This window comes from Globicephala melas, chromosome 11 (assembly GCF_963455315.2).
Source record: "Globicephala melas chromosome 11, mGloMel1.2, whole genome shotgun sequence".
Lineage (NCBI taxonomy): Eukaryota > Metazoa > Chordata > Mammalia > Artiodactyla > Delphinidae > Globicephala > Globicephala melas.
In genome coordinates this window covers 52,026,761-52,053,933 of record NC_083324.2, presented here as the reverse complement: position 1 = coordinate 52,053,933, position 27,173 = coordinate 52,026,761, and the positions used below count along the sequence as shown (strand labels likewise).

The following is a 27,173-nucleotide window of genomic DNA, read 5'->3' as shown; positions in this document are numbered from 1 at the left end:
TATACTTTTGTAACTTTTTATTTATAAACAATTCCAGATATACAGAAACTTTGCAGGAACAGCACAAGGAACTCCCCACATACCCTTCCCTCAGGTTCTCCGGTCGTTAACATTTTGCCACATTTGTTTAATCATTTTTAATTTATATACACGTTATTACTTTTCTCTGGACCCTTTGAGAGTAAGTTGCAGACATGATGCCCTTTTGTCCCCAGTGCTTCAGTGAGCATTTCCTAAGAAGGACCTTCCCTTACAAACTGCATTATGGCTCCCTCCATCTGGAGATCAGTGACACCAGTGCTGTCGTGTCTAATCTATCAGCCTTATTCGGGTTTCACCAGTTGACCCACTAACGTCCTTTTTCTGGTCTAATGTTGCCTTCGGTGGTTGTGTCTCTGTAATCTCTTCAACCTGGAATGGTCTCTCTTATCTTTCGTGACTTTGACATTTGTGAAGAGTCCAGGACAGAGCAGCCCCAGCATTGGATATTGAAGTTGGTTTGGAGGGACCCTCTGATTCTCCGTGTTTTGTGGCTACAACAGAGGGAAAAGAGAAAGAAAGGAAAGAAAAGTGTTTGGATCATGGTGACTTATCTCCCTTTTAGTGCTTTTGTTTTCACAAAAGTCCCTTTTGCAGACTTCCTATCTGGAGGTAATAGCTCAAGTTGAGCTTAACTGCATGTCCTGTTAATAAAAAGAAAAAACAAAAATGGCTTAGCTCAAAGGTAACATTCTTAGGGGACTTCCCTGGCAGTCTAGTGGTTAAGATTCCACGCTTCCACTTCAGGGGGCACAGGTTCGATCCCTGGTCGGGAAACTAAGATCCTGCATGCCTCATGGCTTGGCCGAAAAAAAAAAAAAAAAAAGGTAATATCCTTGGGACAACGGCTAAAATTGCTTGGGGGATTCCTCACAACAGCCTCTATCATTTAGTTACTGTTATTTTCCTTTCTTTTTTTTTTTTTTTTTTGCCATGCACCCTAGTTCACGGTAATTTATGCCATCAGATACAGAGTTCAGCTGAAGTATTTAGCTGTTGACCAAAAACCTGTGCTCCCTCTCCCAGGGTGCAGGCTTGTTTCTGGTGGACAGCTGTGCAGCCATGCAGCTAGTTCCCACCCATGGAATGAGCGCAGAAGTGTTATTTGTCGCTTCCTGTTTGAGGCTTTTAAGAGGCAGGATTCTCTACTCTTTTTTTCTGTCAGCTGTGTGCAGAGGACTCCAAGGCCGTATTTTTCATATTTATGGTTTTGTTTTGTTTTTTTGGGCCACGCCACACGGCTTACAGGATCTTTGTTCCCCGACCAGAGATCAAACCTGGGCCCTCGGCAGTGAAAGCGCTGGGTCCTAACCACTGGACCGTGTGGTTTTCGCCTTTTTTTCCTATTTAAAGATAAGGAAACAGAAACAATCCCAGGTCTAGAGACTGCCTGCTTCCCCGTTCTGCCTCTGAAGGACCCCCCCATCTAAAGTAGTCCCCCACAACTCCACCCAGCCACCCCCCCATCACCCTGTTCTGTTGCCCAGTTCTGCTTTCTTCCCAGCACCTCTTTAGCTGAAATCCCCTTGCTCACACCTTCATTACCTGTTGGTGGTGGGTCTTCTCTACCAGGACCTGAACCTGCGTAGGGGCAGTGACCGTCCTTGTCTGGGTTCACCACAGGGTGCCTGGAATTTAGAAAGCACTCAGGATCTTTTTTTCTTGTTGTCGTTTTTGTTTGTTTGTTTTTGCTTTTTTTAAAATTTATTTTTTATTGAATATGGTTGATTTACAGTGTTGTGTTAATTAGTGCTGTACAGCAGAATGATTCAATTATACATATATATATACACGTTCTTTTTAAAAAATATTCTTTTCCATTATGGTTTATCACAGGATACTGAATATAGTTCCCTGTGCTATACGGTAGGACCTTGTTGTTTATCCATTCTGTGTATAATAGTTTGCATCTGCTAACCCCAGCCTCCCTCTCCATCCTTCCCCCCCGACCCCCTCCCCCTTGGCAACCACCAGTCTGTTCTCTATGTCCATGCAGAATCTTTTTTTTTTTTTTTTTTTTTTGAATGAAATGAAAGATTTTCTTTGCCAAAGCCTCTGGTAACAGCAGTCCTTTCAGTAAAGTCAGCTTGGGTGAAGTGCTTGAGAGACGTGGACCTCCTCAGAAGACCCAGTAATGATAATTATTAATCATGGTCATTAATAGGGATAATGAGGGAGAGGGGAGTGGCCCAGCTGTGGAAGGATCCGGGGCAGTCGCTTCAGGCCTGCAGGCCAGGAGGCAGGAGCCTGCGGGGAGAAGCTGGATGCTCAATTTTATTTAATTGGGTCAACAGCTTTCCACTGACTTACACGCGCAAAACGGGGTTCCAACGCCAAAGCAAGCAGAGATGAGCTGAGGGATGAGAGAAGTGTCTGCTGGTTTGTCAGGCTGTCAGGACGGGGCTCCTAATGTAAAGCAACACCAGCAAACACTGAACAATGGCATCGCTGTAGTGGATTAAAGGCTGAGAGAATAGAAGACCTGACGCAGCCAGCTCACTTTCGGATTTCTAGTTCTGGCTCGAGTGATAAACCTTCGTGTGGTCCTAGTCGTGGCTCTTTGTCGGGCAGAGGCTCTGATTCAGGTCACTGCACCAGATATTTATTTGATGCTTCCTCTGTCCCAGCCCTGTGCCAGATGTTGAGGGGGACAGCGGTGAACAAGGCTGATCAGACCTTTCCCCTTGGGCAGAAGATCTGGACACTATACAGGTGTTGTGTTTCATCACCTCCAAGGCCACATTGTTTTAGGCACTGCTAGGAAAGGAAGCCAATGTTAACTATATGAGGATGCAAATCTCTTATCATTTAGAAATTTTATTTTATGCTCCTTGAAAGAGTTCCTTTAGACTTAACTAAATGGAGATTTTATATATTCTTGTGAATACATAAAAAGGAAACTTGATGAAGGAAAATAAATTGGTTAAGATATTCCTAAAGTGGCCCCCTTCTAAATTTCTTTCTTTTTTTTTTAAGGACTCTTTTTAAAGAAATCCTTTTTAAATATCTTTGCATACTCGGGTCCTCTGTGCCATACAAAGTGTGAGCAGTGCAGCATTCTTTAGAAGAATCCATGAAAGAACTAAAAGCTACTGGTGCTGGGCTCGTAAGCTGGCTTTTGACTCCTGCTTCTGGAAATGATGCTAAATGTGCCTGTTTCACCATCTCAGCGCCACAACCTCTGGTTCCCAGGGCTTCGAAGAGTGCTCTGCTCTGGCCTCTGGGATTTTCTTCCACGTGCTGACATCCATTCGCAAGTTTTGATGCTGGCACGTGGCAGGCAATGGCAACTGCTCCACAGGTGCTGTCTGGGCTGGCCAGCAGCGGGCGTAGCTCCGCCTCCGGCTGGAGGGAAAGGATGGTGTGAAAAGACGGGGTGTCTTTGAATCCTTGAAGTGTGATTAGCATAGGGACCCAGGGTTTTGCAGGAGGGGGCATAGGGTGCTCTGGGTCCTCCCAGCCTGTGCTCAGACCTTGCCGGCAAAGGCGCCTCCAGGCTGAGACCTGAGCGTGGGATGATGGCGAGGCAGGAGGTAAAGGCGGGAAGAGCGTTCTGGAGGAGGGAACGGCCTGTGCAAAGGCGTAGAGTTTGGAAGAATTCTTGGTTGGTTCACAGAATGGGCGTTTTGGTAGTGGTGAGGTATGGAAGCGCTGTCAGCCATAGAAATCAGTTTGCCATGGTTCTGTTAGGCTTTGACAGCTTCCCCATCAACTCCCCCTTGTCAGCTTCCCCATCAACTCCCCCTTGTCAACTGCCTCATCAAAATTGCTGGGAGAATTAATCAAGCAGTGAGGGTGTTAATTTACCTGTTTCATCTGGGTCTTTCATTGAAAGTCTAAAGTTTTTATAATGGGGAATTTTCAACATAAAAATATTGAGAATATTATAATGACCCTGCATCCATCATCCAACTAAAACAATTATCAACACACCGTCAATCTTGTTTTATGTCTGTCTCCCATCTACCCCATGGATTGTCTTGAAGCAAATCCTAGATTCCATATTTCAGTATGTATACTTTTTAATAGAGACCACTATTACTATATTATATTGTTATATTACTGTTGTCATAGCTTAAAAGACAAGCCATATCAAATATCCAGTCTGTTAAGGTTTCCCCAGTTGTATGTGTATGTGTCTAAACAGTTGGTTTGTTCAAATCAGGATCCAGATAAAAACCACACACTGTATTTTGTTCATGTGTCTCTCAAGTCTCTTTTAATCTACGGCTTCCTCCTCTTCCTTCTTTTTCATTACAATTTATTTCTTGAATAAAGCTGTTCATTCATTCCTGTGGTTCACTCCCATTGAGTAGATGCGTCTGAGTGCGTCCCTGCAGTGTCCTTAACCAGTTCTTCAGTCCCCAGTATTTCTTACCAGTTGGCAATTAGATCTGCAGGTTCAGTTGATTGTGGTATTGATCTTGAAACCTGTGACATTGCTAAACCCATTTATTAGTTCTAGAATCCTTTTCTGTAGATTCTGTTGGCACTTTCCACATAAATAATCATGTTGTTTACAAATAAAGAAGTTTTGTTTCTTCCTTTTCAATCTACATGCCTTTTATTTCCTTTTCTTACTGCAACCTTGGGAAATACGTTGAATAAGCGTGGTGAGAGAGGACATCCTTGTTCCCTATTTTAGGGGGAAACATGCAGCCTCTCATTACTAAGTACATTGTTAGCTTTAGATTATTTCGTAGATGCCTTTTATCAGGTTAAGGAAGTTCCCTGCTATCCTAGTTTGCTGAAAGCTTGTATCATAAATGGATATTGAATTTTGTCAAATGCTTTTTCTGTATCAGTTGATGTGAGTATTTGGGTTTTCTTCTTCTGTCTGTTAATACGGTACATACATTGATTTTCAAATGTTGAACCAGCCATGCATTCCTGGGACAAACTTTAGTTAATTCTTGAGCATTTATGTTTTTTTATAGATTGTTGGATTCAATATGCCAATATTTTGTTGAGGGTTTTGATAGCCTGGAAAGAGTTGATCCAGCAGCTTACTAATGACCCAGCCCACTTCCAGACCTTCTCTTTGAGACATTCACATACTGATAAGCCAGCGCGGGTTGTTCTGAATCCTTGTCTCTCATTCCTCTTCCTGTGGTTGCTGCTCTTTTGGGCTTTAGCTGTGTCTCACTTCTGCCCACGTGTTAGAACAGCATAACGTAGTGAAACTCAATTCAGAAACAGGATGTAAAAAGCAGCATTTGATTCCAGATCCAAGGTGACTTGTCTCACCTTACTGAGGTCCTGCTCTGTGCCCGGCCCCAGTGCAGCCCTGGGGACAGTGTATTTGTGCTGCATTTATCTGAGTGGTCTGGTTCCCTCTTAGCAGGTGCACGAGAGGGGGCTTTGTTTAGGATGAACTTTATGTCCGTGTCTCTGTCCTTCCTGCTTCCTCCACAGGCATCTAGACCAGGGCAGAGGCAGGGCTGCTCCGTGGGGACCGAAAGGCCCTGTGTCTTACCACCAGGCAGGTTTTACAGCAGCCAGGAGGCTCAGGGTGACCCTGCAGGCCTGGTGAGGGGAAGTGTAGGGAGGGGCCACGTTCTAGCCTTACCCGTTATTTTGTAAGTGAAGGTCAAGGGGGTGGGGAACTTTCTGAAGGAAAGTCTTTGTTTTCACCGGGCACACAGGTGACTCGAAAGTGAGAGAGCAAAGGAGAGCGAGGCATCAGAGAAGGGCCTGCTTTTGGGAGTGATGTCACTGAAGCTAGGGGCGCAGGTCACAGTAACTGTGCCCTTGAACCGAGGACATGGTGGCTGGAGAGGGAAGAAGACAGGGGCGAGGTGTCCATGCCAGCCCCATGGTCTTGTCCTCTCTGGGGAGTTGTTCTCTAGAATTGGACCAGAGAGCAAGAGAGGGGGCACTGGTGGCCCGCAGGAGGGGGAGCCTGGCACATTTTTCTTTCATGAGTGGCTTTGTGCCAAGGTCTGGACAGATGGGACTGCCGGCTCATTTGGAGCCTGTGGTCAGCAGTCAGGAATCCGAGGCAGCCCCCTCCCGAATGGGCTCGCAGGGGGAGTTTCCTGTTGGCCTCCGCCTGCTGTGATGCGGGGGCTGCTCCCCACGCCACCCCCAAGGGTCCCCGGAACATCTGTGCCGCCTGCCGTCCCCCTGCCACCCACCTTCCCTGCCCACTCCTCTGGCTGAGTGTCTGCTTCCGCTCCTTGTCCCCTGCAAGGATGGACAGCCTCCTCCTAACTGACCCCGCACCCCTCCTCCCCCAGCTCCACTAGATTCGTTTTCCAAGCCTGCAGTTCTGTTGTGGTTCTTCCCTGCTCAGTAACCTTCACTGGCTCCCCATTGCCTGCCCGGAATATCTACTTCCTCAGCTTGGAATCAGACGCCCCCCACGCCCCTGCCAGCTTTGCTCCCGTCGCGCACATGTGCGGTTTGCTTACAATGGAGAACAACTCACCTGTCCCCAAATACGCCCCGTGCTTTTCCACCCTACGCCTTCCCACCAGGTTCCCTCAGCTGGAAGCCTCCTTTTCCCTTCCCTGTGTGTTCAGATCCTGCCTCCCGTGGGTCCACGCTGGGCCACACCCGTTCTTCACAGAGGACGTCCCTGGCCTTCCTCTCCTCCAGCATCCTTCCTCACAAATGGTACCTCCCTGATGGCATTCGTCCCCTATTTTCTTTTTAGGTACCTGTGTCTGGGTCTGAGGCTCCTCGCCCTTTGGACAGCATGGATGTCTAAACTGTCCTTACGTTGTGCTCATCTCCTGGTGACAACTGGCTGCACTTAGATGAACCACCATTTAAGTGCTGCTCTGTGCTAAGAGCTTCTTAAACATCATCCTGTTTATTCTTCCCAAAATACCTCTGCAAGGACTTTTTAAAAATTAATTAATTTATTTATTTTTGGCTGCGTTGGGTCTTCATTGCTGCGCGCAGGCTTTCTCTGGTTGGGTGAGCGGGGGCTACTCTTTCTTGTGGTGCGCGGGCTTCTCATTGCAGTGGCTTGTTGCAGAGCAGGGCTCTAGGCGCACAAGCTTCAGTAGTTGTGGCACGCAGACTCAGTAGGTGTGGCTTGCGGGCTCTAGAGTGCAGGCTCAGTAGTCACGGCGCACAGGCTTAGTCGCTCTGCGGCATGTGGGATCTTCCCAGACCGGGGCTCGAACCCATGTCCCCTGCATTGGCAGGCAGATTCTTAACCACTGCACCACCAGGGAAACCCTATCCCCATTTTAAAGATGAGGAAACTGAGGCCCAGCGAGGTTAACTGGCTCATTAGTAATTGTGTTTGTTAAGTGACTATTTGACCTATCATGGTTGCTGGCCGTTCTTTACTGTTCTCCTTCAGCCTCACTCGTTCTGATTGGAGGTGGCCTTTGGCCAACACTCAGGCGTCCTTCTCCACTCCTCACAGGATACCAGACGACAATCATGCATCCTTAACCAGTGTGGTTTTCCATCAGTGACACATGCTTACAATCCTTTAATGGTGCTTAGGTACCTGCTTTGTCATTTTTTAGCCCAGGCTAATTTCTTTTTCCCCCAGGCTGGCACTGATTTGGCATCATGCTGCCTGGGTTTTTAATCAAGGTGTCCCACACCCACATTCTCAAATTCAGCAGGCGCTTACTTCTGGCACGTGCCCAGGGCTGGATACCAGGCCTCCTGCTGGGGCCGGCCGCACAGCTTCTTCAAATATTTACTTCCCCAGGATCTGGCCAAAGTACTGAGTGGCATAACCCTTTCTTCTGCATCAAGGTTTCCGTAGGATTGTCTTTGGCAAAGTGGAAACCAGTGTAGCCTTGTGTCCCTCAGCAGGGCTGGGAACATGGTTAGGACTCAATAAATAATCACTGAAAAAATAATTTATTCTTCTTTCCACTTTAAAAACGGGGGTTGCCTGAATGGGAAACCAGGGAAATTCTGAAAACAGATGCATCGGTTAGCTTTTGCTGCATGACAAACAGTCATAAAATCTTGGTGGCATCAACAATGAGTGTTTGTTGCTCACATGACGGAGGTCAGCTGGGATTGACCCTGCTAATCATGACCCGGGCTGGCTTCCATGTCTCGAGGTTAGTTTCTAGTCTGATCTGAGCTGGGTTCAGCACTATCCACGTGTCTGTCACCCTCTGGGAGCCTAGCAGCTTGAGTCTCGTGACATGGTGGGAGGTGGCGTTGTCACAGAGCTCATGGTGGGCAGTACCCGCTCCCCAGACTTAAGGAGCTGCCTGTGCTCAGCACTGTGTAGACAGTTGCCGCCCTGAATTTAAAGAAAATCAATACGTAGATGTATTTGGTAGGAGGATCTTCTTTTCAAGTGAAATCTTACCAGGAAGCATAAATAAGTGGTTCTCACCAGCTGAGCCACTCGGGGTGGGCCGAGAGGATGCTAAGGCAGCTGTCCTGGGCTCCTGCTTTTCCCTCTTAGATGCCACAGCTGCAGGGAAGCCCAGACCGAGAGCTCGAGGATGTAGCCTCTGACTGTCACTGGTATTTTTCATTTTTCTCAATCGAACCCGGAGCCTCCAGGCCCAGCAGTTTTTGCCCCATCAGAGCCTCTCGTCGAGGACGATCCAGGACAAGCATCCTCTCAGATGCGATGTGGGATGGCGGTGGGGATCTATCGAGCCATCCTCTGCCGTCCTCTTTACAGCGGCTTCGTTATGTAATAGTCAGTGACAACGTTCTCGGAAGCGACAGCTGCCTTCCAGCTGAGCTGCCCCAAGAGCATCTCCACAGAGGGGACGTGTCTAAGCCAGAGTGCCAGGTGCGAGACGCAGATGTGATCTCTCACCTGGGCACACCACTGCCCTCTGAGCGGACCTCAACTTCCCCTTGCAAAGAATCAAAACACGAAACCCAGAACAATGCATATGCAACTTTCAAAACAGACCAAGCGGGACCTTTTTTTTTGTTTAAGCGCCTGCTCCAGCTGCTGTGCTTGCACAGCAAATCACGCCCAAGGTTAGTAGCTGTAAAACAGCCACTTACTACGCTCACAGAGTCTGTGGGTCAGGAGCTTGGGCAGGATGCAGTGAACAGGGCTTGTCTTTGCTCCAGGATGACTGGGCTGCATCTGGGAGACCTCGAGAGCTGGGGCTGGAATGACTTGAAGACTAGCTTTCTCACGTGTGGTGGTTGACACTGGCTGGTGACCAGCCCTTAGCTAGGGTTTTGGCCAGACGCCCACCCGTGACCTCACCAAGTGACCTCTGGTGGGAGAGTTCCAGGGATGCGTCTGCATATGGGGGGGCCACAGGGAAGCTATGTCGGGGCCCCTAACCCAGCCGTGGGAGGCCTGCCCTGTCAATCCCACCACATGCCAGGCGGTGCCAAGGCTGCCCAGATTCAAGGGGAGCGGTTGGATTCTGCTTCTTGGTGGGGAGCAGCAAGGTTCTGGAAGAGCACAGGAGCCTGGAAATGTTGCTGTGGCCGTTTTTGGAAAACATAGTCAGCCACAGTGTGCTAACGGGGGGTCGGATGTTCCCTTTACCCGGCACTGCTGAGGCCGAAGGAATCAGAATATCTGGTTGTAGAGAGTTTAAGCTTCTTGTGCAGCCCGGTCCGGTCCGGTCCCGTCTCCTACCACAGCCCGTTGAGTCTTCAGGGAAAGCTTTACAGTTAAAGCTTTGCTGATGAAGTCATCTGCCCAGTCCCACAGCTTGGGGGAAAAAAAACACATAGAAGAGGCAGGAAGCAGGGTACTGTGGTTAAGAACCGCATTTGGGAACCAGATGGAAAAGACTGAATCCCATCTCTGTGCAAATAGCTCTATGGCCCGGGGCAGGCACCTCTCCACATCTGTTTCCTCATCTGTAGAAGGGGAGTCATAATAGCACAACCCTGTGCCGGGCACGTGGGAGGTACCTAATGAGTAGTAGCCATTCGTGAGAATAATCATCATTATTTCAGCACTTTGTAAAAAGCTCATGTCCCAGCAAGGGCTGTGGACCCTGCCCCTGCTCCCCCTGTCCTGGAGAAGATTCTTGTCAGTCACCCTCTTTTATTTTATTTTTATTATTCATCAGGGAACCTCTGGGAAACACTGGCTCCTACTGAGTCGGACCCTGGCTGCACACAGGGGTCTCATCATCTGATTTTATCCTGATCTTAGAATCTTAAAAAAGAGCATTTAATGTATTTTCTATGTTTCCCCCTGTCCTAAATTAATATTGTGTTTCCTCAATTGAAAACCCACCACTGGGGAATTCCCTGGCGGTGCAATGGTAAGGACTCAGCGCTTTCACTGCCGAGGCCCGGGTTCAGTCCCTGGTTGGGGAACTAAGATTCTGCAAGACTAGAAGACAAACAAAAAAAAAACCCACCACTGTTTCAATAGGATAATTTACTAGAGATGGCATTACTGGGTCAAAGAATACGCATTTTAAAAGATATTTGACGATTTGGTGTTGAGCCCAGCAGTGCCTCCCAAGCCCATGCTCAGTTTGTTTTTTTTTAAATTAATTAATTTTTGGCTACGTCGGGTCTTCGTTGCGGTGCGTGGGCTTCTCATTGCGGTGGCTTCTCCTGTTGCGGAGCACGGGCTCTAGGCGCGCGGGCTTCAGTAGTTGTGGCTCACAGGCTCAGTAGTTGTGGCTCACAGGCTCAGTAATTGTGATGCACGGGCTTAGTTGCTCTGCGGCATGTGGGATCTTCCCGGAGCCGGGCTCGAACCCGTGTCCCCTGCATTGGCAGGCATATTCTTAACCACTGCGCCACCAGGGAAGTCCCCCATGCTCAATATTAACCCTCACATGTTAGTTCACTGTTAATATTATTTCACGGTTCATTGCATACTTATTTGGGGTGAAGCACCAGGACTTTCCATGTGTTAACTGAAGTTAATCCTCATAGCATCCTTAGAGGGTGTACTGTCACCTTCATCACCTGCTGTAACAGTCACCAGTTCATGCCCAGTCCTCCTTGAAATACATCCTCATCCCCTTACTCTTTCCATATTATTTTTAACAGCTTTATTGAGGCATAATGTACATATTGTAAAAGCTACTCGTTTTAAGCGTACTATTAAGTGATTTTGAGTAAACTGACAGGGTTGTGCAGCCATCACCGTAATCCAATTTTAGAACATTTCCATCATCCCCCAGAGACCCCTCATGCCCACTTGCTCCCATATTATTGTGAAGCAGCTCCTATACTATGTTTTGGCTCATCCATAAATATCTCAGGGTGTGTCTCAATTGCTGGGCACTCCATCTGCTAGTTGTGCTGGCCCCTGCTAAGGCAGCCCCCCTCCTGCTTGTGCCCCCAAAGCAAACCCCTGCATCCAGTGCTGCCTCCTGTAACCTGAGAGCCAAGGGGACGTGATTGCGGAGCAGAGGCTGCAGTCCGCCCACAGGCCATGTTTACTACGGGGTCCCGGTGAGAATCCAGTTTCACCCCAAATGCAGTTCTGCACACGGCACTGAAGGCCTCCTCTGTGCTGGGCCCTGGGAGTACAGCAGGGAATTCGCTCTGGGCCCTGCCCGTGTGCCCACAGCTGACCCATCTCCAATGAGGAACACAGTGGCCAGCGGTGGCCTCGGCTGGGGTGGCCAGCTTGTCAAAGCGTCACTCTGGCCTGATCCACACCTGAACGTGTGCATGTGTATTTTGCACAGCTTCCCTGGTGACCCCTTGCTTCTGGGGTTAAAGCTCGCAGTTGTTTCAGATGCACAGGAGAACCGCAAACGTACTGGTCTCCTCCCGCGCGTAAAAGGTAGGGCCCGTCCAGGGCGATGCTTTTTCCTTTCTCTATCCCCCTCTCAGCACGAGGCAGCAGGAGCGTGGCCTTGCCCAGTGCCTGGAACGTGGAAGGCCTCAGGGGTGCACCGTAAACTATATTCATTCATTCCAGCCACAAATAACTATGGAGAACCCACGCACCATTCAGGGTTCCTGGCTCTGGGGCAACAACAGTGAGCAAAACAGAGCAAAGCCCCCATCATCGGGGGCTCATGTTCAGGAGGTGACAACAAAAATAAACAGGTGAAATACACAGCTTGCTGCGGCTCTAAAGCAGAATAACCGAGTGAGGAGAGACTACAGATGATAAAATACTTAATCTTTTTACAAAGCAGAGTATAAAACTGTATATAGCATGTAATCCAATCTTCAAAAAGGAAAAATAATACATATGTGCTCATAACATCCATATGTGGAAAGAAGTACCCCGAAATACCAGGGGTGGTGGTTATCTCTGAGAAGTGGGATTATTGGTGATTTTTGTTTTCTTAAATAGACACCTGTATGAATTAATTTTCTCTACTGAATAAGTATTGATTATGTAATTAGAGTAACCCTATTGTTTGAGCAGGACACTTGACATGACCGCCATTTTTAACGGGCCCACCTTTCTGAGTTGGAGCCCCAGAGCCCTGCCTCCGAGTGTGTGGGACTCTGAATCAGGGTAGGATTCCCTTCTTTTATCCGGGGTCCCACAGGCTGTTCCGTGCCCGCCCCTAGTGGGAACTGGACAGAGAGTTCAAGCCCCTGGCTGAAAACAGAGGCAAGAGCCAGGAAACGGTCCTGGAGAGAAACAAACAGGTCCTGTAGGCAGGGCAGCAGCATGGTGGGGAGCAAGGACATGCAGTCGCATGCCGGGGGCCCAGCGGGCTCTACTTCCCTGCTGTGTGACTTTCAGCAAGTCAGTTAACCTTTCTGTGCCTCATTTTCCTTGTGAAATGATGACAGTAGTATTTACCTTCTAGGACTGCTGTGTGAGGATGAACTTGGTTAAAAATTGTAGAGCACTTAGCCCTGGGCTTGGGTATAGTAAGTGCTCACGAAGGGCTGTCCTTTGTGGAGCATCAAGTCAAGGAGGGCCAGTGTGACAGAAAGGAAACCCACATGTGAAACAAGAGACCGGGTGGCAGCTAGGCATTTTGCAGGGCAGCCCCCCACGACAGTGCATCCTCCTGGTCAGTGTCAGTGGTGCCAAGGTTGAGAGACCCTGAGTCCAGTGAAGCCGCAGCTGATTAAAAGGAAAGGGTAGATCTATATATGTGCCATTAAAGAGCTCCAAGACGTGTCATAAGGTGCTTTTTACAACTTGACGTGATCTTTGTAATACAAGAAAGCAAAATAAGTGGATTTTAATAACTAATGAATAATCCTGTGGCACGTGGCTGTTCATGAGATTGCACGGGGCCATTTCCTGGTCCCTAGAGGGGGCTTCACCAGCAGACAGGTGCGACTCCCCGTGCCCCAGGGCAGAGCTCAGCTGGAACACTGCAGAGTCTCCTGCCTGCCTGCCTGCTGCCAAGCAGAGTCACTAGGGGCCTGCTCGAATCTACAAATGCAGTTTCCCAGCCCTGCATCATCGTCCACATCTCTGACTTTTTGAATAAGCTTGGCTTTCATCTCCTGGGCTTTTCCAGAAAAGCCTCTTAGAGTTGGTCTGAGGCCTTTTGATGTTGCCTTTTATCAGTTACTTTCTCTCCTCCTGCCTGTCTCTCTCACTGAGACATTATCCCAAGGTCAGAATAAAAATGCTGCGAGAGGGTGGGGTGGGTGACCTGCTGGCATCCAGCCCTGGGCTCTCAAACAAAGGTGTCTGGTGCCATCTGCAGCCAGACACAGGCACACTCAGTGCCCCAGACGTGGCAGGGCATCGGGGGACAGGCCTGCCGAGGGAATGTCCCTGGGCACAGGCAGCCGGGACCCTGAGACCACCAGAGGTCATCTCCTGAGCACTGCCTCTGGAGGCTTCTCCAGAACTTGTCCATCTTAGACTTCAAAATTCCATTTCCTCCTTGAGGGAGACCCACCCAGGCCTAGGCCTGCTGCCTGGCACCTGGCCGTGGACTTAGGGACCAGCCTGTTTTAGTTCCAAAATTCTCAGGGGTCGATCGTCTCTTTCAGGTAACATTCAGTGTGCTTCGTCTCCTGTGAAATTGAAACACACTGCTGCTTTCACAAAAATTATCTCTTCCTTTCACAAAAATTATCTCTTCTTTCTGGTAAGAATTCTGATAGCATGGAGTCAGAAAGGACACAGTTTGAGGGAGAGGAAGTGGTTTCTAGTCTGAGGGAAAGCCAGTGTCTGTAGACAGCGCCACGGGGTGTCTGAGACCCGGCTTTGAGTTGAGGGTTCTTGCAACATGACTTTTAAACCCCTGGACATTTATGTTAGATACCTTATCTTCAACTTTCATGACAGTTCATTATAAAAGAACAGACCTGGGGCTTCCCTGATGGTCCAGTGGTTAAGACTCCTCACTTCCACTGCAGGGGGCATGGGTTTGATCCCTGGTCAGGGCACTAAGCTCCTACAGGCCGCGCAGTGAGGCCAAATAAGATAATAATAATAATAAATAAAAAAAGAACAGACCTTTATGAGAGGAGCTAGGAAGCACCCAGAGAAACAATTGAGTCCTTTTAGGTGGTATCACATTGACGTTACTCTAAACAGAGCCAGAACTTCCTTGGTGGTCCAGTGGGTAAGACTCCATGCTCCCAAATGCAGGGGGCTCGACTTCTATCCCGCATGCATGCTGCAACTAAGAAATCTGCATGCCGCAACTAAAAGATCCCACATGCCGCAACGAGGATCCTGAGTACCTCAACGAAGACCCAGCACAGCCAAAAACTAATAATAAATTTTTAAGAAAAAATAAATGAATAAACAGAACTGTATGTGTCTTCCAAAAGCCTCCCAGCCTTCTTCACTTCAGTTTCTCTGAATTCAGGCTTTTCTCACTGAGAACAAGAAAAGGTCCTAATAGATAAACAACAGTGTCCTACTGTACAGCACAGGGAACTATATTCAATGTCTTGTAATATTGAATAATAGAAAAAGAATCTGAAAAAGAACATATATGTATAACTGATATATAGATATGTATACACACATACACACACACACACACACACACACACACACACATAACTGAATTATTTTGCTGTACACCTGAAACTAACACAATATTGTAAATCAACTCTACTTCAAATTTTTAAAACGGGTGGGGGAAGAAGAGGTCATGAGAGGGCTGGTTGCAGGGGGCGGGGCAGTCACCCACATCCCAGGCCTTTTCTCTCCATTGTCTGTTCTTTCTTCTGCTTCACCTTCCTGGCTGCCCCCTGAGTATTGATCTAGAGGATTCAGGGCACTTGCAGAGGTTACCCACTGGCCCTGGAGGAGTTCTTGGAAAGTTTAGAGTCAATCAAGTCTCTCTTTTTTTCTTAAGTGCACTAGCTAAGATGCTGGCTAGCTAACGTAGTAATAAATGACTGCTTCGGCAAAAGGGACACTTTTGGTACTGTGCACAAGTACACAGCATCCGCTGTCTAAACGAGATTGTCCAAAATTGGGCTCTGCTGGAGAAGAGCACGTGGTAGGCGGCCTGAGACCCAGGGGTCAGAATTCAGGAAGTCTTATTTCACAGTCAGATTTCCCAGAGAGGTCTGAGACAGTTTGGGGTAGAGCAATAATGTACTTCCTGCTGCACGGCGCTCAGCCCCGGGGCTCGGAGGGGAAGACCTGCCCGGGCCCCTTTCGTTGGTTGGGGAAACTCTCACCCACGTGTCTGCAGACTTTGTCACAGATGAAGACTTATAAAAATTATTCTAAGTCTTTGAATTAGGTGCAAAACAGCTTCTCCACCTAGAAATCCACTGCATAATCCTGGGTTATTTGCATTTTAAGGCAGGCCTTGAATTAAAATGCCCCAGTGTGTGTGAGAGGGTCAGTGAAAGGCTGGGAAGACCCCCCAGACTCCCCAGAGAGACGAGGCCTGGAAATGGGGGCTTATAGGGCAGCAGAGCTCTGACCGTCATGCTCACTCCTGAGTGAAGCAAAGCCTCCCTTTGAGGCTTTAAAACAACCTCAAGGTGTGAATCATTGTATCACTGTGGCCGGCTGGCTGGAGAGGAACTGAGAAAATGAAAATCCTCATGCTGCTCATTAGCAAAGGGAAATACGCAAATGTTGAGGGTCCCTGTGTGTCAGGGCCACAGTCTTCTGCTTTGATCTGTTGAGCAGAACACTCTTCACGCCCACTTTAGGCTTAAGCTCAGTGTTCTTTGCTAGCTGGTGTCCCTGTACCCGAGGACCTTGGTAGAATGCTAGCAATGAGGGGCTTTGGAAAATAGAGTTTTTAGCGTTAGCCTCTTTAACCAGCGTTAGATGCATTTCGTGATCTAATTCTCATTGTAGACTCAATTTTCTACAGCGGGGTTTCTCCACAGTAGGACAGTAGTTTGAAGGCTACACTTGAGGCCAGATAGTTCTGTTTTACGGGGCCTGTCCTGTGCATTGTGGAGGGTGGGTAGCATCCCCCCTGCAACTGTGACAACCAGGAGTGTCTCCAGACATTGCCAAATGTCCCATAGGACACGAAATCACACACACACACCCTTGGAGAATCAGTGTTCTGTAGGAAAGAGGCAGTGTGAAATATTTAACCTTTGTCCTAAATTAGTTGTGCTTTTAAAATAGACCCTGAGACTTTACATACGTTTAACACCTGTGTGTTATTGGTTTATCCCCTGTGTGGGGTGAACAAGACTTTGTTCTCTGTGAGTGGCCTTCCCAGAAACTCAGAATCTTCTCTCCCCTCTTCCAGTCTGCCCTTCCATGGTATTCTTATGTTGCTAATAATTGACCTGATCGTTCGTTCATTACTAGGTGATTAGTTTATTAATTCTGCACACTCATTCATTCATGTAACAGTATGCTTAGCAAGCTCTCACCGCAGGCCCAGGGGGGAGCAAGCACCACCTTGTAGCCAGGATTCCCACACATTTGATGGCGCATCTGACGTGGAGGAACACGATCCCTGGAATCAGATAGACTAAGGTTCAAATCGTGCCTCCGCAGCTTACCGTGGACGTAGCCTTAAGCTGATTATGGAGGCTTGTGTGCCTCCATTTCCCCTTATGAGCATGGGGGTGATCTTGTTGACCTGGCAGAGTTGTGGGGAGTCTCAAGGAGATCATGTACATCAAGCATCAGTAAGTGGTAACGACGAGGAAAATCGTAAATTTTCTATGGCAGGACAAACAGACAGAAAAAAACAAACGAAAACAGCAACAACAAATGACATGCCCCCTTTGTGGTAGGCCTTACCCCATGGGCAGTGTGCATCTGCATTACACATTAACCGGACCTCCTCAAAGCAGGAGGATGAGATCAACCTTTGAGAAAAAGCTGGCCCCTTTCTTCACATGCCAGCATTGTAATTCTATGATTAATATATTTTTTTCATCTTCTATAAGGGGTTGCATTGACTAAAAAGATTGTCTCTACATGCATAATTGAAAAAAAAACAAACACTTGAGGAACTGTGTACACAATGCTAACCTGTCAATATGATACATAATTTCTTTGTCTCAAAAATATATAAAACTGGGACTTTCCTGGTGGCACAGTGGTTAAGAATCCGCCTGCCAATGCAGGGGACACAGGTTCGAGCCCTGGTCCGGGAAGATCCCACATGCTGTGGAGCAACCAAGCCCGTGCGCCACAACTACTGAGCCTGCACGCCTAGAGCCCATGCTCCGCGACAAGAGAAGCCACCGCAGTGAGAAGCCCACGCACTGCAACGAAGAGTAGCCCCCGCTCGCCACAACTAGAGAAAGCCCATGGGCAGCAACGAAGACCCAATGCAGCCAAAAAGAAATAAATAAATTTATTTAAAATATATATAAAACTGCATTTCTAACGCCTGATCAATGGAGCAGTTCTCAGAGCTTCTGATAATTTGTTTCCCAGGTTATAGTACTCAGTTTGGCGCGAATACAATTCTCTTTTCTTTCTTCTTAGCTTGCTGGTTATTTGATTTTTCGTTGACAGTAACTTACTGTCTGCCAGCTGGTAGGTTATACGTATGAACTGACATCTTGGTGGGTCAAAAACAATCAAATATTGGCAACTTCCTTCAGTTCAACCTAACATGGAAACCTGGGGTTCAATATCACGCTGACTCAGTGGAGGTCCAGCAAATAAGGGAGGTGGTCCTGCCTGGTTATTTCCAGAATTCCTGCCCTCTCCCTGAGCATGCATCCTGCCGGCACATGGACCTCAGAGAACAGAGAGAACAGACCACTCCCTGCCGTCCTCAGCGTTCACAATGGCTTGTGTTTCAAAAGCTTGTACTGTGGGAAATTGCACTGTTCTAGCCAGTTTGTGATGGGGTAACCTGGATTGTGGCAGCTCCTCGGTCCCCTGTGGTTGTCTGTGTTTCTGTTGTGTTGTTCGTTCCCTGGGTGCCCATCTTGGGTGGGCATTTCTCTGATGTCTCTGTGTTCACGTCCCAGGTCTCGCTGCTGATTGCCTTCATCTGCGTGAGGAGCTCTCTGTGGACCAGCTACAGTGCCTACAGCTACTTTGAAGTGGTCACCATTTGCAACTTGATCATGATTCTCGCCTTCTACCTGGTCCACCTCTTCCGCCTGTACCGCGTGCTCACCTGTATCAGCTGGCCCCTGTCGGTAAGGGAGTGGCCGGGCCTGCTCTCGGCTTGCACGAGTCAGGATGCAGGCTGGGCACTGAGACCTGACGGAGTCCTTCCTGTCTGCCTACCCCGCCTCCTGCACCATCCTTGGCTGCTTCAGCTCTGAATTTCCCACTGTTGGGTGCACGTCTATGCCTCATGTCCCACTGGTTTCTAAAACTCACCTTCCAGCTACAAGAAGGCTGTGCCTCTCACCTCAGTGCTTGTTTTCTCAAGTGACAGAAAATGGGCTGTGTGTGTGTGTGACTTGGAGGAGGAACATAGAAGGAAGAAGCTGATAGGGGTAATGGGTATTTACACTGTGTGAGTATTGATAAGATTTGTCAGCTAAAGTGGACTGGCAGAGTCTGAGGAAACATGTCAGAAGTTGCTAGGGTTTTTTCTTCCCACTATGTTCTTTTTAAAAACAGCTTTATTGATATATAGTTCACATGTCATACAATTACCCATTGAAGTGTACAATTCAATGAATTTTAGTGTATTCCCAGACTTGTGTAACCATTACCTCAGTTATTTTTAGAATGTTTTCATCACCTCAAAAAGAAACTCTGTACCCTTTAGCTGTTGCCTCCTATCCCTCATCACCTCCAGCCCTGAGCAACTACTAATTGGCTTCCTGCCTCTGTAACTTTTCCTGTTCTGGACATATCATATAAATGGACTCATATGTTTGGTCTTCTGTGACTAGCTTCTTTCATTTAGTAGTAGACTAGCTTCTTTCATTTAGAGCTTCTTTCATAGATCATGGTTGATCTGTGTTGTAGCATATATCAGTACTTCATTTCTTTTTATAGCTAATATTCCATGGAAAGGATATACCACATTTTGTTTATTCATTCATCATTGATGGACATGTGACAATTATGAATTTCCACCTTTTGTCAATTATGAATCATGTTGCTATGAACATTTTGTGTACAAATTTTGTGTGTGGACATATTTTCATTTTGCTTGGGAATATACCTAAGAGTAGAATTGCTGGGTCACATGGTCACTATGTTTAATTGTTTGAGGAACTGCCAGACTGTTTTCCAAAGTGGATGTACCACATTACATTCCTAGCAGTGGTGTATAAAGGTTCGAATTTTTCCACATCCTTGTCAACACTTGTTAGTTCTGACTTTGAGATTTTATTCCAGTGAGTGTGAAGTTACAGCTTGTGGTTTTGATTTGCATTTCTCTGATGACTAACGGTGTTAGTCATCTTTTCGGCCATTTGTATATTTTCTTTAGAGAAATGTCTTTTCAGATCCTTTGCCAATTTTTTGATTAAGTTGTCTTTTTATTAGTGAGTTGTAAGAGTTCTTTGTATATTCTAGTTAAATGTCCTTTATCAGATATTTTCTCCCATAATTTTTTCTTTTTCTTTTCTTTTTGTCTTTACTTTCTTGATAGTATCTGTTAAAGGACAAGTTTTTTATTTTGATGAAATCTAATTTATATTTTTCTTTTGTTGTTTATGGTTTTGGTATAATATCTAAAAAGCCATTGCCAATTCAAGATCATGAAGATTCACCTCTGTGTTTTCTTTTAAGCCTTCCATACTTTTAGCTCTTACATTTAGGTGTTGGATCCATTTTGAGTTAATTTTTGCGTATAGTATGAAGCAAGGATTCAGCTTCATTCTTTCGCGTGTGAATATCCTGTTGTCCCAGTTATCTGTTGGGAAGGCTGTTCCTTCTCCCGTTGAGTGGTCTTGGCAGCTTGTTGAAAATTAGTTGGCCATAAACGCATGGATTTATTCCTGGACTCTCAGCTCTGTTGCACTGATCTTATTATACTACCTTGATCACTATGGATTTGCAGTAAGTTTTGAAATTAGGAAGTGTGAGTCTTCCCATTTGTCCTCTTTTTTCAGGATTGTTTTGGATTTTTGCCATTCCATATGAACTTTAGAATCAGCTTTTCAGTTTCTACAAAGAAGTCACCTGGGATTCTAATACGAATCGCATTGAATCGGTAGATAAGTTTGGAGCGTATTACCATTTTAACAATATTAAGTCATGATCCATGAACATGGGAGGTTTTCCCATTTGTTTAGATCTTTTAAAATTTCTTGGGCTTCCCTGGTGGCGCAGTGGTTGAGAGTCCGCCTGCCGATGCAGGGGAAGCGAGTTCGTGCCCCGGTCCGGGAAGATCCCACATGCCGCGGAGCGGCTGGGCCCGTGAGCCATGGCCGCTGAGCCTGCGCGTCCGGAGCCTGTGCTCCGCAACGGGAGAGGCCGCAACAGTGAGAGGCCCGCGTACCGCAAAAAAAAAAAAAAAAGAAAAATTCTTTCAACAATGTTTTGTAGTTTTCAGAGTATGAGTTTTACACTATTTTTGTTTAGTGTGTTCCTAAGTATCTTATCCTTTTTATACTATTTCAACTGTAATTATTAATTTCATTTTTGGAATGTTCATTGCAAGTGGATAGAAATACAATTGATTTCTGTATATTGATCTTGTAGCCTCAATCTTGTTGAAATCATTTATTAGATCTAATAGATTGTTAGTGGATTCCTTAGGATTTTCAAATCTATCTATAAGAGCATACCATCTGTGAATGGAGACAGTTTTACATTCCTTTCCAATCTAGATGCTTTTTGCTTCATTTTCTTGGCTCATTGCAAGAAATTAGTTGAATGTTGCATTAAAGTGGCAAGAGCAGATATCATTATCTTGTTCCTGATTTTAGGAGGAAAGCACTCATCTTTTATCATTAAATATGATGTTAGGTGGGGGTTTTGTAGGAGGTTTATCAAATAGAAGAACTTACCTTCTAGTCCTACTTTGTTGTTTCCATCATGAAAGGGTGTTAGAATCTGTCAAATGCTTTTTCTTTGTCTATTGAGATAGTCATGTAGGTTTTCCCTCCAGGATTCTATTAATATGGCATATTACATTGATATTCACATGTGTAACTAACTTTGCATTCCCGGGACAAATTCTGATTGGCTGTGGTGTATAATTCAGTTTATGTGTAGCTGGATTTGGTTTGCTAGGATTTTTGCGTTTGTATTCATAAGATATATTATTGGTCTTTAGTTTTCCTGTGATGTCTTTGGTTTTGTTACTAGGGTAATATTGCCCTCATAGAATGAACTGGGAAGTGTTCCCTCCTCTTGTGTTCTTTAGAAGAGTTTGGGAAGAGTTGGAATTGATTCTTCTCTAAATGTTTGGTAGAATTCTGCAGTGAAGCCACCTGGTCCTGAGCTTTTCTTGTGGATAGTGTTTTTATTATTAATTCAAATTCTACTTACTATAAATTTTATTCAGATTATTCCTACTTGAGTCATTTTCAGTAGCATGTCTTTCTAGGAATATCTCCATTTCATCTAAGTTATCTAACTTATTGGCATATGATTGATCATAGTATTCTTTTAAAATCCTTTTTATCTCTGTAACACCAGTAGTGATGGCCCCGCTTTTATTTATTTATTTATTCATTTATGGCCACACCTCTTTGCTTGTGGGACCTTAGTTTCGAGACCAGGGATTGAACCCAGGCCCCAGCAGTGAAAGCACTGAGTCCTAACCACTGGATCACCAGGGGATTCCCGTCTGTCTTTCATTTCTGATTCTGGTCATTTGAATGTTTTCTTTTTCTTTCTTGATCAGTCTAGCTAAAGGTTTCTCTATTCTGTTGACCTTTTCAACGAACCAGCTATTGATTTCATTCATTTCCTCTATTTTTCTTCCGTTCTCTGTATCATTCGTTTCTGCTCCAATCTTTATTTCCTTCTTTCTTCTTGCTTTAGGTTTAGTTTGCTTTCCTTTTTCCAGTGTCTTAAGGTAAAGGTTAGGTTGTTAATTTGAAACCTTTCTTCATTTTTTATATAAGCCTTAACAGCTATAAATTTCTCTCGGGAGCGTACCCCACTGTCAGTGGCCCTAAGCCCCAGTTCTCCTCTGATCTGGCGTTTGTGGGGAGGGGAAAGGATGAGGCGAAGCATTCCTTTGTTGTCGAATGATAGAGGCCTCGCCTCATCCAGGGCCTGCAAAGACCCCATTTTATCATGGAAAGTGAATGGGGCAGAAATGGATGCCCCTGTGGACCCAAGGGAAGCAAAGGCAGAGTCAGCCCTTCCTGCAGACCCCTCAGCAGTCTGGCCTGAGGGCACACTTCCAACAGAAAAGAAGAGGGAAGACAAAATGAGGACAGAACTGGGAGGACTTTTGTTCACGGAATGGGGAGACCCTCCAGGCAGCCACCAAAACCAGCACATTGCTAGCCCCCAACTTTCTCTGAAGCAGAAGCAAAGGCACACATCTTTTTAAGGGGCTTTGCTTCTCAGAGCTGGAGCTTCATTTAAACTCTCCATCCTTGGAGTTAGAAGCAGCTCATTTGCTTGTTAGTAGCTTTGGCCGGAGGTCAAGGTACCGTGGACAGATTGACCTCAGGAGTGGAGTGGTCCTTAGGGGACATCTCTCCTCACCCGAGAAGCATCCTTTCTCTTTGTCGCCTCTCTTCCTGCCTGCCTGGCGTCTTTTCTGTCTTGTGTGGCCTCATCCTGGCTGGCCCTCCTTTCTCGTTGCTAGTGAGCTTCGCTGCTCCTGCCGGGGTGTTACAGGGAGAAGAGGAAGTGTCACTCCCTCCCCTCCATTCATCTCTCCTAACGCCCAGGTGCCTCTGAGAACCAGGAATGGAGCTCCCTACCCACTGCTCTGCTTTGTTTTTGCCCCCAGGAACTCCTGCACTATTTAATCGGTACCCTGCTTCTCCTAATCGCGTCCATCGTGGCAGCTTCCAAGAGTTACAACCAGAGCCGACTGGTGGCTGGAGCGGTGAGGACATTCTCCGGGAAGCGGCAGGAGTGAATTCCTGTTCCGAATGCTCATTTTCTTCCTCTCAGGGCAGCAGAGGGGTTGTTCTCTGGGGCCTTTCTTTCTCAGAATCAGTCCGGACCTTGATCCACCAGCAGTGGTCTCCAAATAGCCTTAAACTTGGGCCCACGGTGGAGGGTGTCAGAAGGTGGATGGGCAGGGCTGTTACGAACTCAAATGGCCCCAGCGGCCCAGGCCTCTTTCTCTTACAGCCACTCCTTAAATCACGGGCAAGTAGGTTTTAATTCTCATGTTCACTCTGGTAATTTGCTCATGGCTGTCTCAGCCCTGTTCAGGGAAAGGTTCTGAGGCCTTTTTCCAGCCCAGGGGAACATTTTTGTGATCAGCTAGTGATAATCTGCCGTGAGTCCTAGCTTTGCCCTTCCTAACTTTTAACAGTATTCAGGCCAGGAAATAATACTCCTATACCTTTCATAGGTGAAAATTGACCCATCTGCTAACATGAATAGAAGTAGCATGGAAATGGACAAAACATAGTGCTATGGGAGCTATATATATTTATTACACAGATACACATATGTGTATATACATTATTGTAAAAAGATCTATAGATTGCTGTCATCTGATTTCTGATTTAGCTAATTGTTTACAGTTTGGAAGTCTGTAGGCCAGAACTGATTTGCCTCACTTTTCAAATGAGTTTTAAGAAAAGCTCTCTGTGTGATAGTCACTCACTTCCGCACGGTACCAAAATTCTCTGGACTTTGGGCCAAGAGTGGGTGAGTGCCTGGAATTCCACGGAGGGGTGGAGTCTGCATGGGGCAGAAGGTCACCGCGGAGGGGCAGCCAAACCCCTGAGCACTCTTGCCCCCTAAGCACCTTCCCCCCCTCCCCAGGCAGTTTCCAAGAAGAGGAATGGTTGCCCCCTGCCCAGCTGCAGGCAGGCTGGCGGAGGGGGGGACAGAAGAGCTTGGCGCCCGCTGTGTTTCAGGACCACGCGGGGAGATTCCCACTGGGTTTCCTCATTGAGGTGGCACATGACAATGTTAGCCCTGGAATCCCAGTAAACCCCATTTGTCGTACACGATCTCTGTGCCTAGGACCAAGCATGGGCCGGGCGAGGGGCCAGGAGAAATGAAAAGACATGGTCCCTGCTGATGAGAAAGTGGTGATCTAGCTTAGGAGGCCAGGGCACATGAAACAATGAGCACACAAGGCACTGTCATCCAGAGGAGCATTGTGTAGCCTGATAATAAACTGTTCAGTTATGCAGTGTGGACAGTTGGAGACTGGGATGGCGTATAATGTGCTAATTGTGCGGAACAGACAATGAGAGGCCAGGACAGGCTCTAACAGGCTGATTATGTGGTGCAGACAATTGGTACAAAAGGAGGCACGGCAATGGTCGGGGGTGGGGTGACGGGCAGCCATGTGTGGAAACCAGCAGCTAGGTTGGATGAGCCCGCGCTTGGTCTGGCTGCTCCTGGGCTGGACCTCAGGGAGCTCCCAGCCGTGCACTTGGAGGGCCCGAGGACACCTGGGCAACAGGCAAGCAGAGGTGGACTCTGGGCTCAGATCTCTGGTCTGGCCCTTGCTGGCTCCACATTCCTGGGCTGAAGAGTTGACCTCCTGTCCCTGGTTTCTTGAGCTGAAAAATGAGGGGGGGGGAGGTAACAGCCATGCCCACCTGGCAGAGCTATGCGGGTTCCTTTAAAGGGCTTAGAACACTGCCTGGTACGAAGTAAGTGCTCAGTCAGTGTTAGCTGCTGCAGCTGCCAGTGTTGTTGACAAGTCAGGAGAGGCTGCCGGCTTCCAAGTTCCAGGCAGAGACACCTGAGTCCCTGTCTGCTTCTTGCTCCATCATTTAATGAGCCACCGTGAGGCCCTTTCCTTATCACAAATGAGGCGGCTGCTCTGGGCTAGGTGCTCACAGCTGAGCACAGAAAGAAAAGGAGCGCTGCCTGAACTTACTTCAGCCTAATGTTACTTAAATACATGCGAACCTAAGACTAGGTATTGGGGCCTCAGCTTCTGGCTCCGACACAGCTGTAAAGCCAGACAGACAGAAAGCCTTTCTGGATGAAGTGCAGATGATGCTACCACACCAAGAAAATCCATTTGAACGTTAATGTGTTAAAAACCCAAATTAAAATGTACCGTTCCTCCTTTTTCTGTCTTATTAGCCCAGGATAATTAAAGTCCGGTGGCTTGGCCCCAGCTCGGTTGTAAACATAAATCCGAGCGTGGGCAGGTAGCTGCCTAGAGAAGAGGTGAGGGGTGGCGACCGGAGGCCTGACTGTGTCCCAGCTGTGGGCCCGGCCAGGGCCCGGGCGTCACCTCCACACCTGAGCGAGGACAGGTGGCCGGGTCACTTGAGTCCCTGAGCTCCCTCCCAGCCACAGCTGGTGTAGGAAACAGGCCCAGGGATGAGCAGGGTGATGAAGGGTGACTGCCCGAGTGACTGCCCTTGGCCTGGGCACCTGCTGCCCCCTTTCTCCCGTGCAGATCTTTGGCTTCCTGGCCACCTTCCTCTGCCTGGCGAGTGTGTGGCTGTCCTACAAGATCTCGTGCGTGACCCAGTCAACAGGTGAGTTCTGGTCTGAAAACAGATGACCAAGAAGGTTCCCTCTGCTCAGGCACGGGAGGACACAGGCTCTGGAGCTCGGCAGTAGGGAACCACCCTGCTGCAGAGGACCCTCTGCTCCGTCTCGTCTCCACAGCGCCCAGGGGCACCCTGACATCTACGTCTCTGATGGCCAAGCGTTTTCTTTAAATAAGTTTCCTAATGACAAAAATAAAATGTAGTACATTTAGAAAATCGAAATAAGAAAAAGAAATTAAAAAAAATAAAAACCATTATCACAGTACCCAGAAATAGCACCTGCTGGGTGTCTCTCCCTCCTGCATTTCCTCTCTGAGTATATGTATATAGAGAGAGATGTGCTTGTTTTGTTTGTTTGGCTGCCCCGTGCGGCTGGCAGGATCTTAGTTCCCCGACCAGGGAGCGAAACCATGCTCCCTGCAGTGGAAGCACGGAGTCTTAACCACTGGACCGCCAGGGAAGTCCCAACACCTGTGCATTTATTAAAGGATCAGAGTTCATGTATTATTTTGTAACCTTCTCTTCTGCTCCTACCTAGCCTCCTGTCAGGCACTTTCCCCACATCATTAGGTGTCCTTCTCTGGCATCCTTCGTGGCTCCACGGTGTTGCACTGGCTCCATTGCATGTCAGTGCCGTAGTTTACTTGTCTCCTATTTGGGGGCATTATGCTTGTTTTTTTTATTTTTTTTTAAAATTCTTTCCTACTGAACAGTGCTGTAATGAATATCCTTGTAAATATATCCCTATACACATACTTAATATATTTTATCTTTAGAATAAATTTCTAGAAATAGAGTTGCTGAAAATCAAACCAGCTATTTTGGTTAATTTATTTCTTTCTTTGATCCAGCACTTCCTTTCTTTCTTCTTTTTCTTTGTTTTTTAAAAATACATTTAAAATATCGAAGCACCTTACCTTGCCCAGCAGAGAGGTTGCCAACAGCAGCGCTTCAATTTTAATGGTCCCACTGGCAAAAAGCTAACAGAAGGCTAGGTGAAAGGAGCCAGTCACCAAAGACCACATATTGTAGGATTCCATTTAGGAAGAATGTCCAAAATAGACAAATCCACAGAGACAGAGAGTAGGGTAGTGGTTGCTTAGGGCTGGCGGGAGGGTATACAGGGGTGACTGCGCATGCCTGTGGTGCTTCTTTTGGAAGTGATGAGAATGTTCTAAAATTGAGGTAGCTGCACAATTCTGTGAATATAGTGCAAACGGCGGAATTGAACACTTTAAATGGGTGAACTGTATGGTATATGAATTATATGTCTGTGAAGCTGTTTAAGAAAATTTGAATGATGAAAGAAGAATGCGAAAAAGTTAATAGGTAATGTCTAA

General features: G+C 47.0%; 1 protein-coding gene and 1 long non-coding RNA gene across 5 annotated transcripts in view; one reads left to right on the top strand and one right to left on the bottom strand.

The window, feature by feature from the left end:
- Positions 1–27,173, top strand: part of CMTM7 (CKLF like MARVEL transmembrane domain containing 7) — a 42,355-nt gene that overhangs the window by 14,364 nt on the left and 818 nt on the right. For 2 of the 4 annotated variants that reach the window (XM_030830047.3, XM_070046677.1), the window contains exons 2-4: positions 18,268–18,441; positions 23,133–23,231; positions 25,737–25,818. In XM_030830047.3, coding sequence (XP_030685907.1) covers positions 18,268–18,441; positions 23,133–23,231; positions 25,737–25,818 — 355 coding nt within the window. The remainder of the gene's footprint in view (positions 1–18,267; positions 18,442–23,132; positions 23,232–25,736; positions 25,819–27,173) is intronic. The other 2 variants (XM_060307574.2, XM_070046678.1) reach the window with 1 other exon arrangement.
- Positions 119–26,970, bottom strand: LOC132598084 (uncharacterized). Its single transcript, XR_009565752.1, has 3 exons — positions 26,751–26,970; positions 1,585–1,667; positions 119–533 (listed from the first exon to the last, which is right to left on the bottom strand). It is a non-coding gene; the product is annotated as an uncharacterized lncRNA (long non-coding RNA).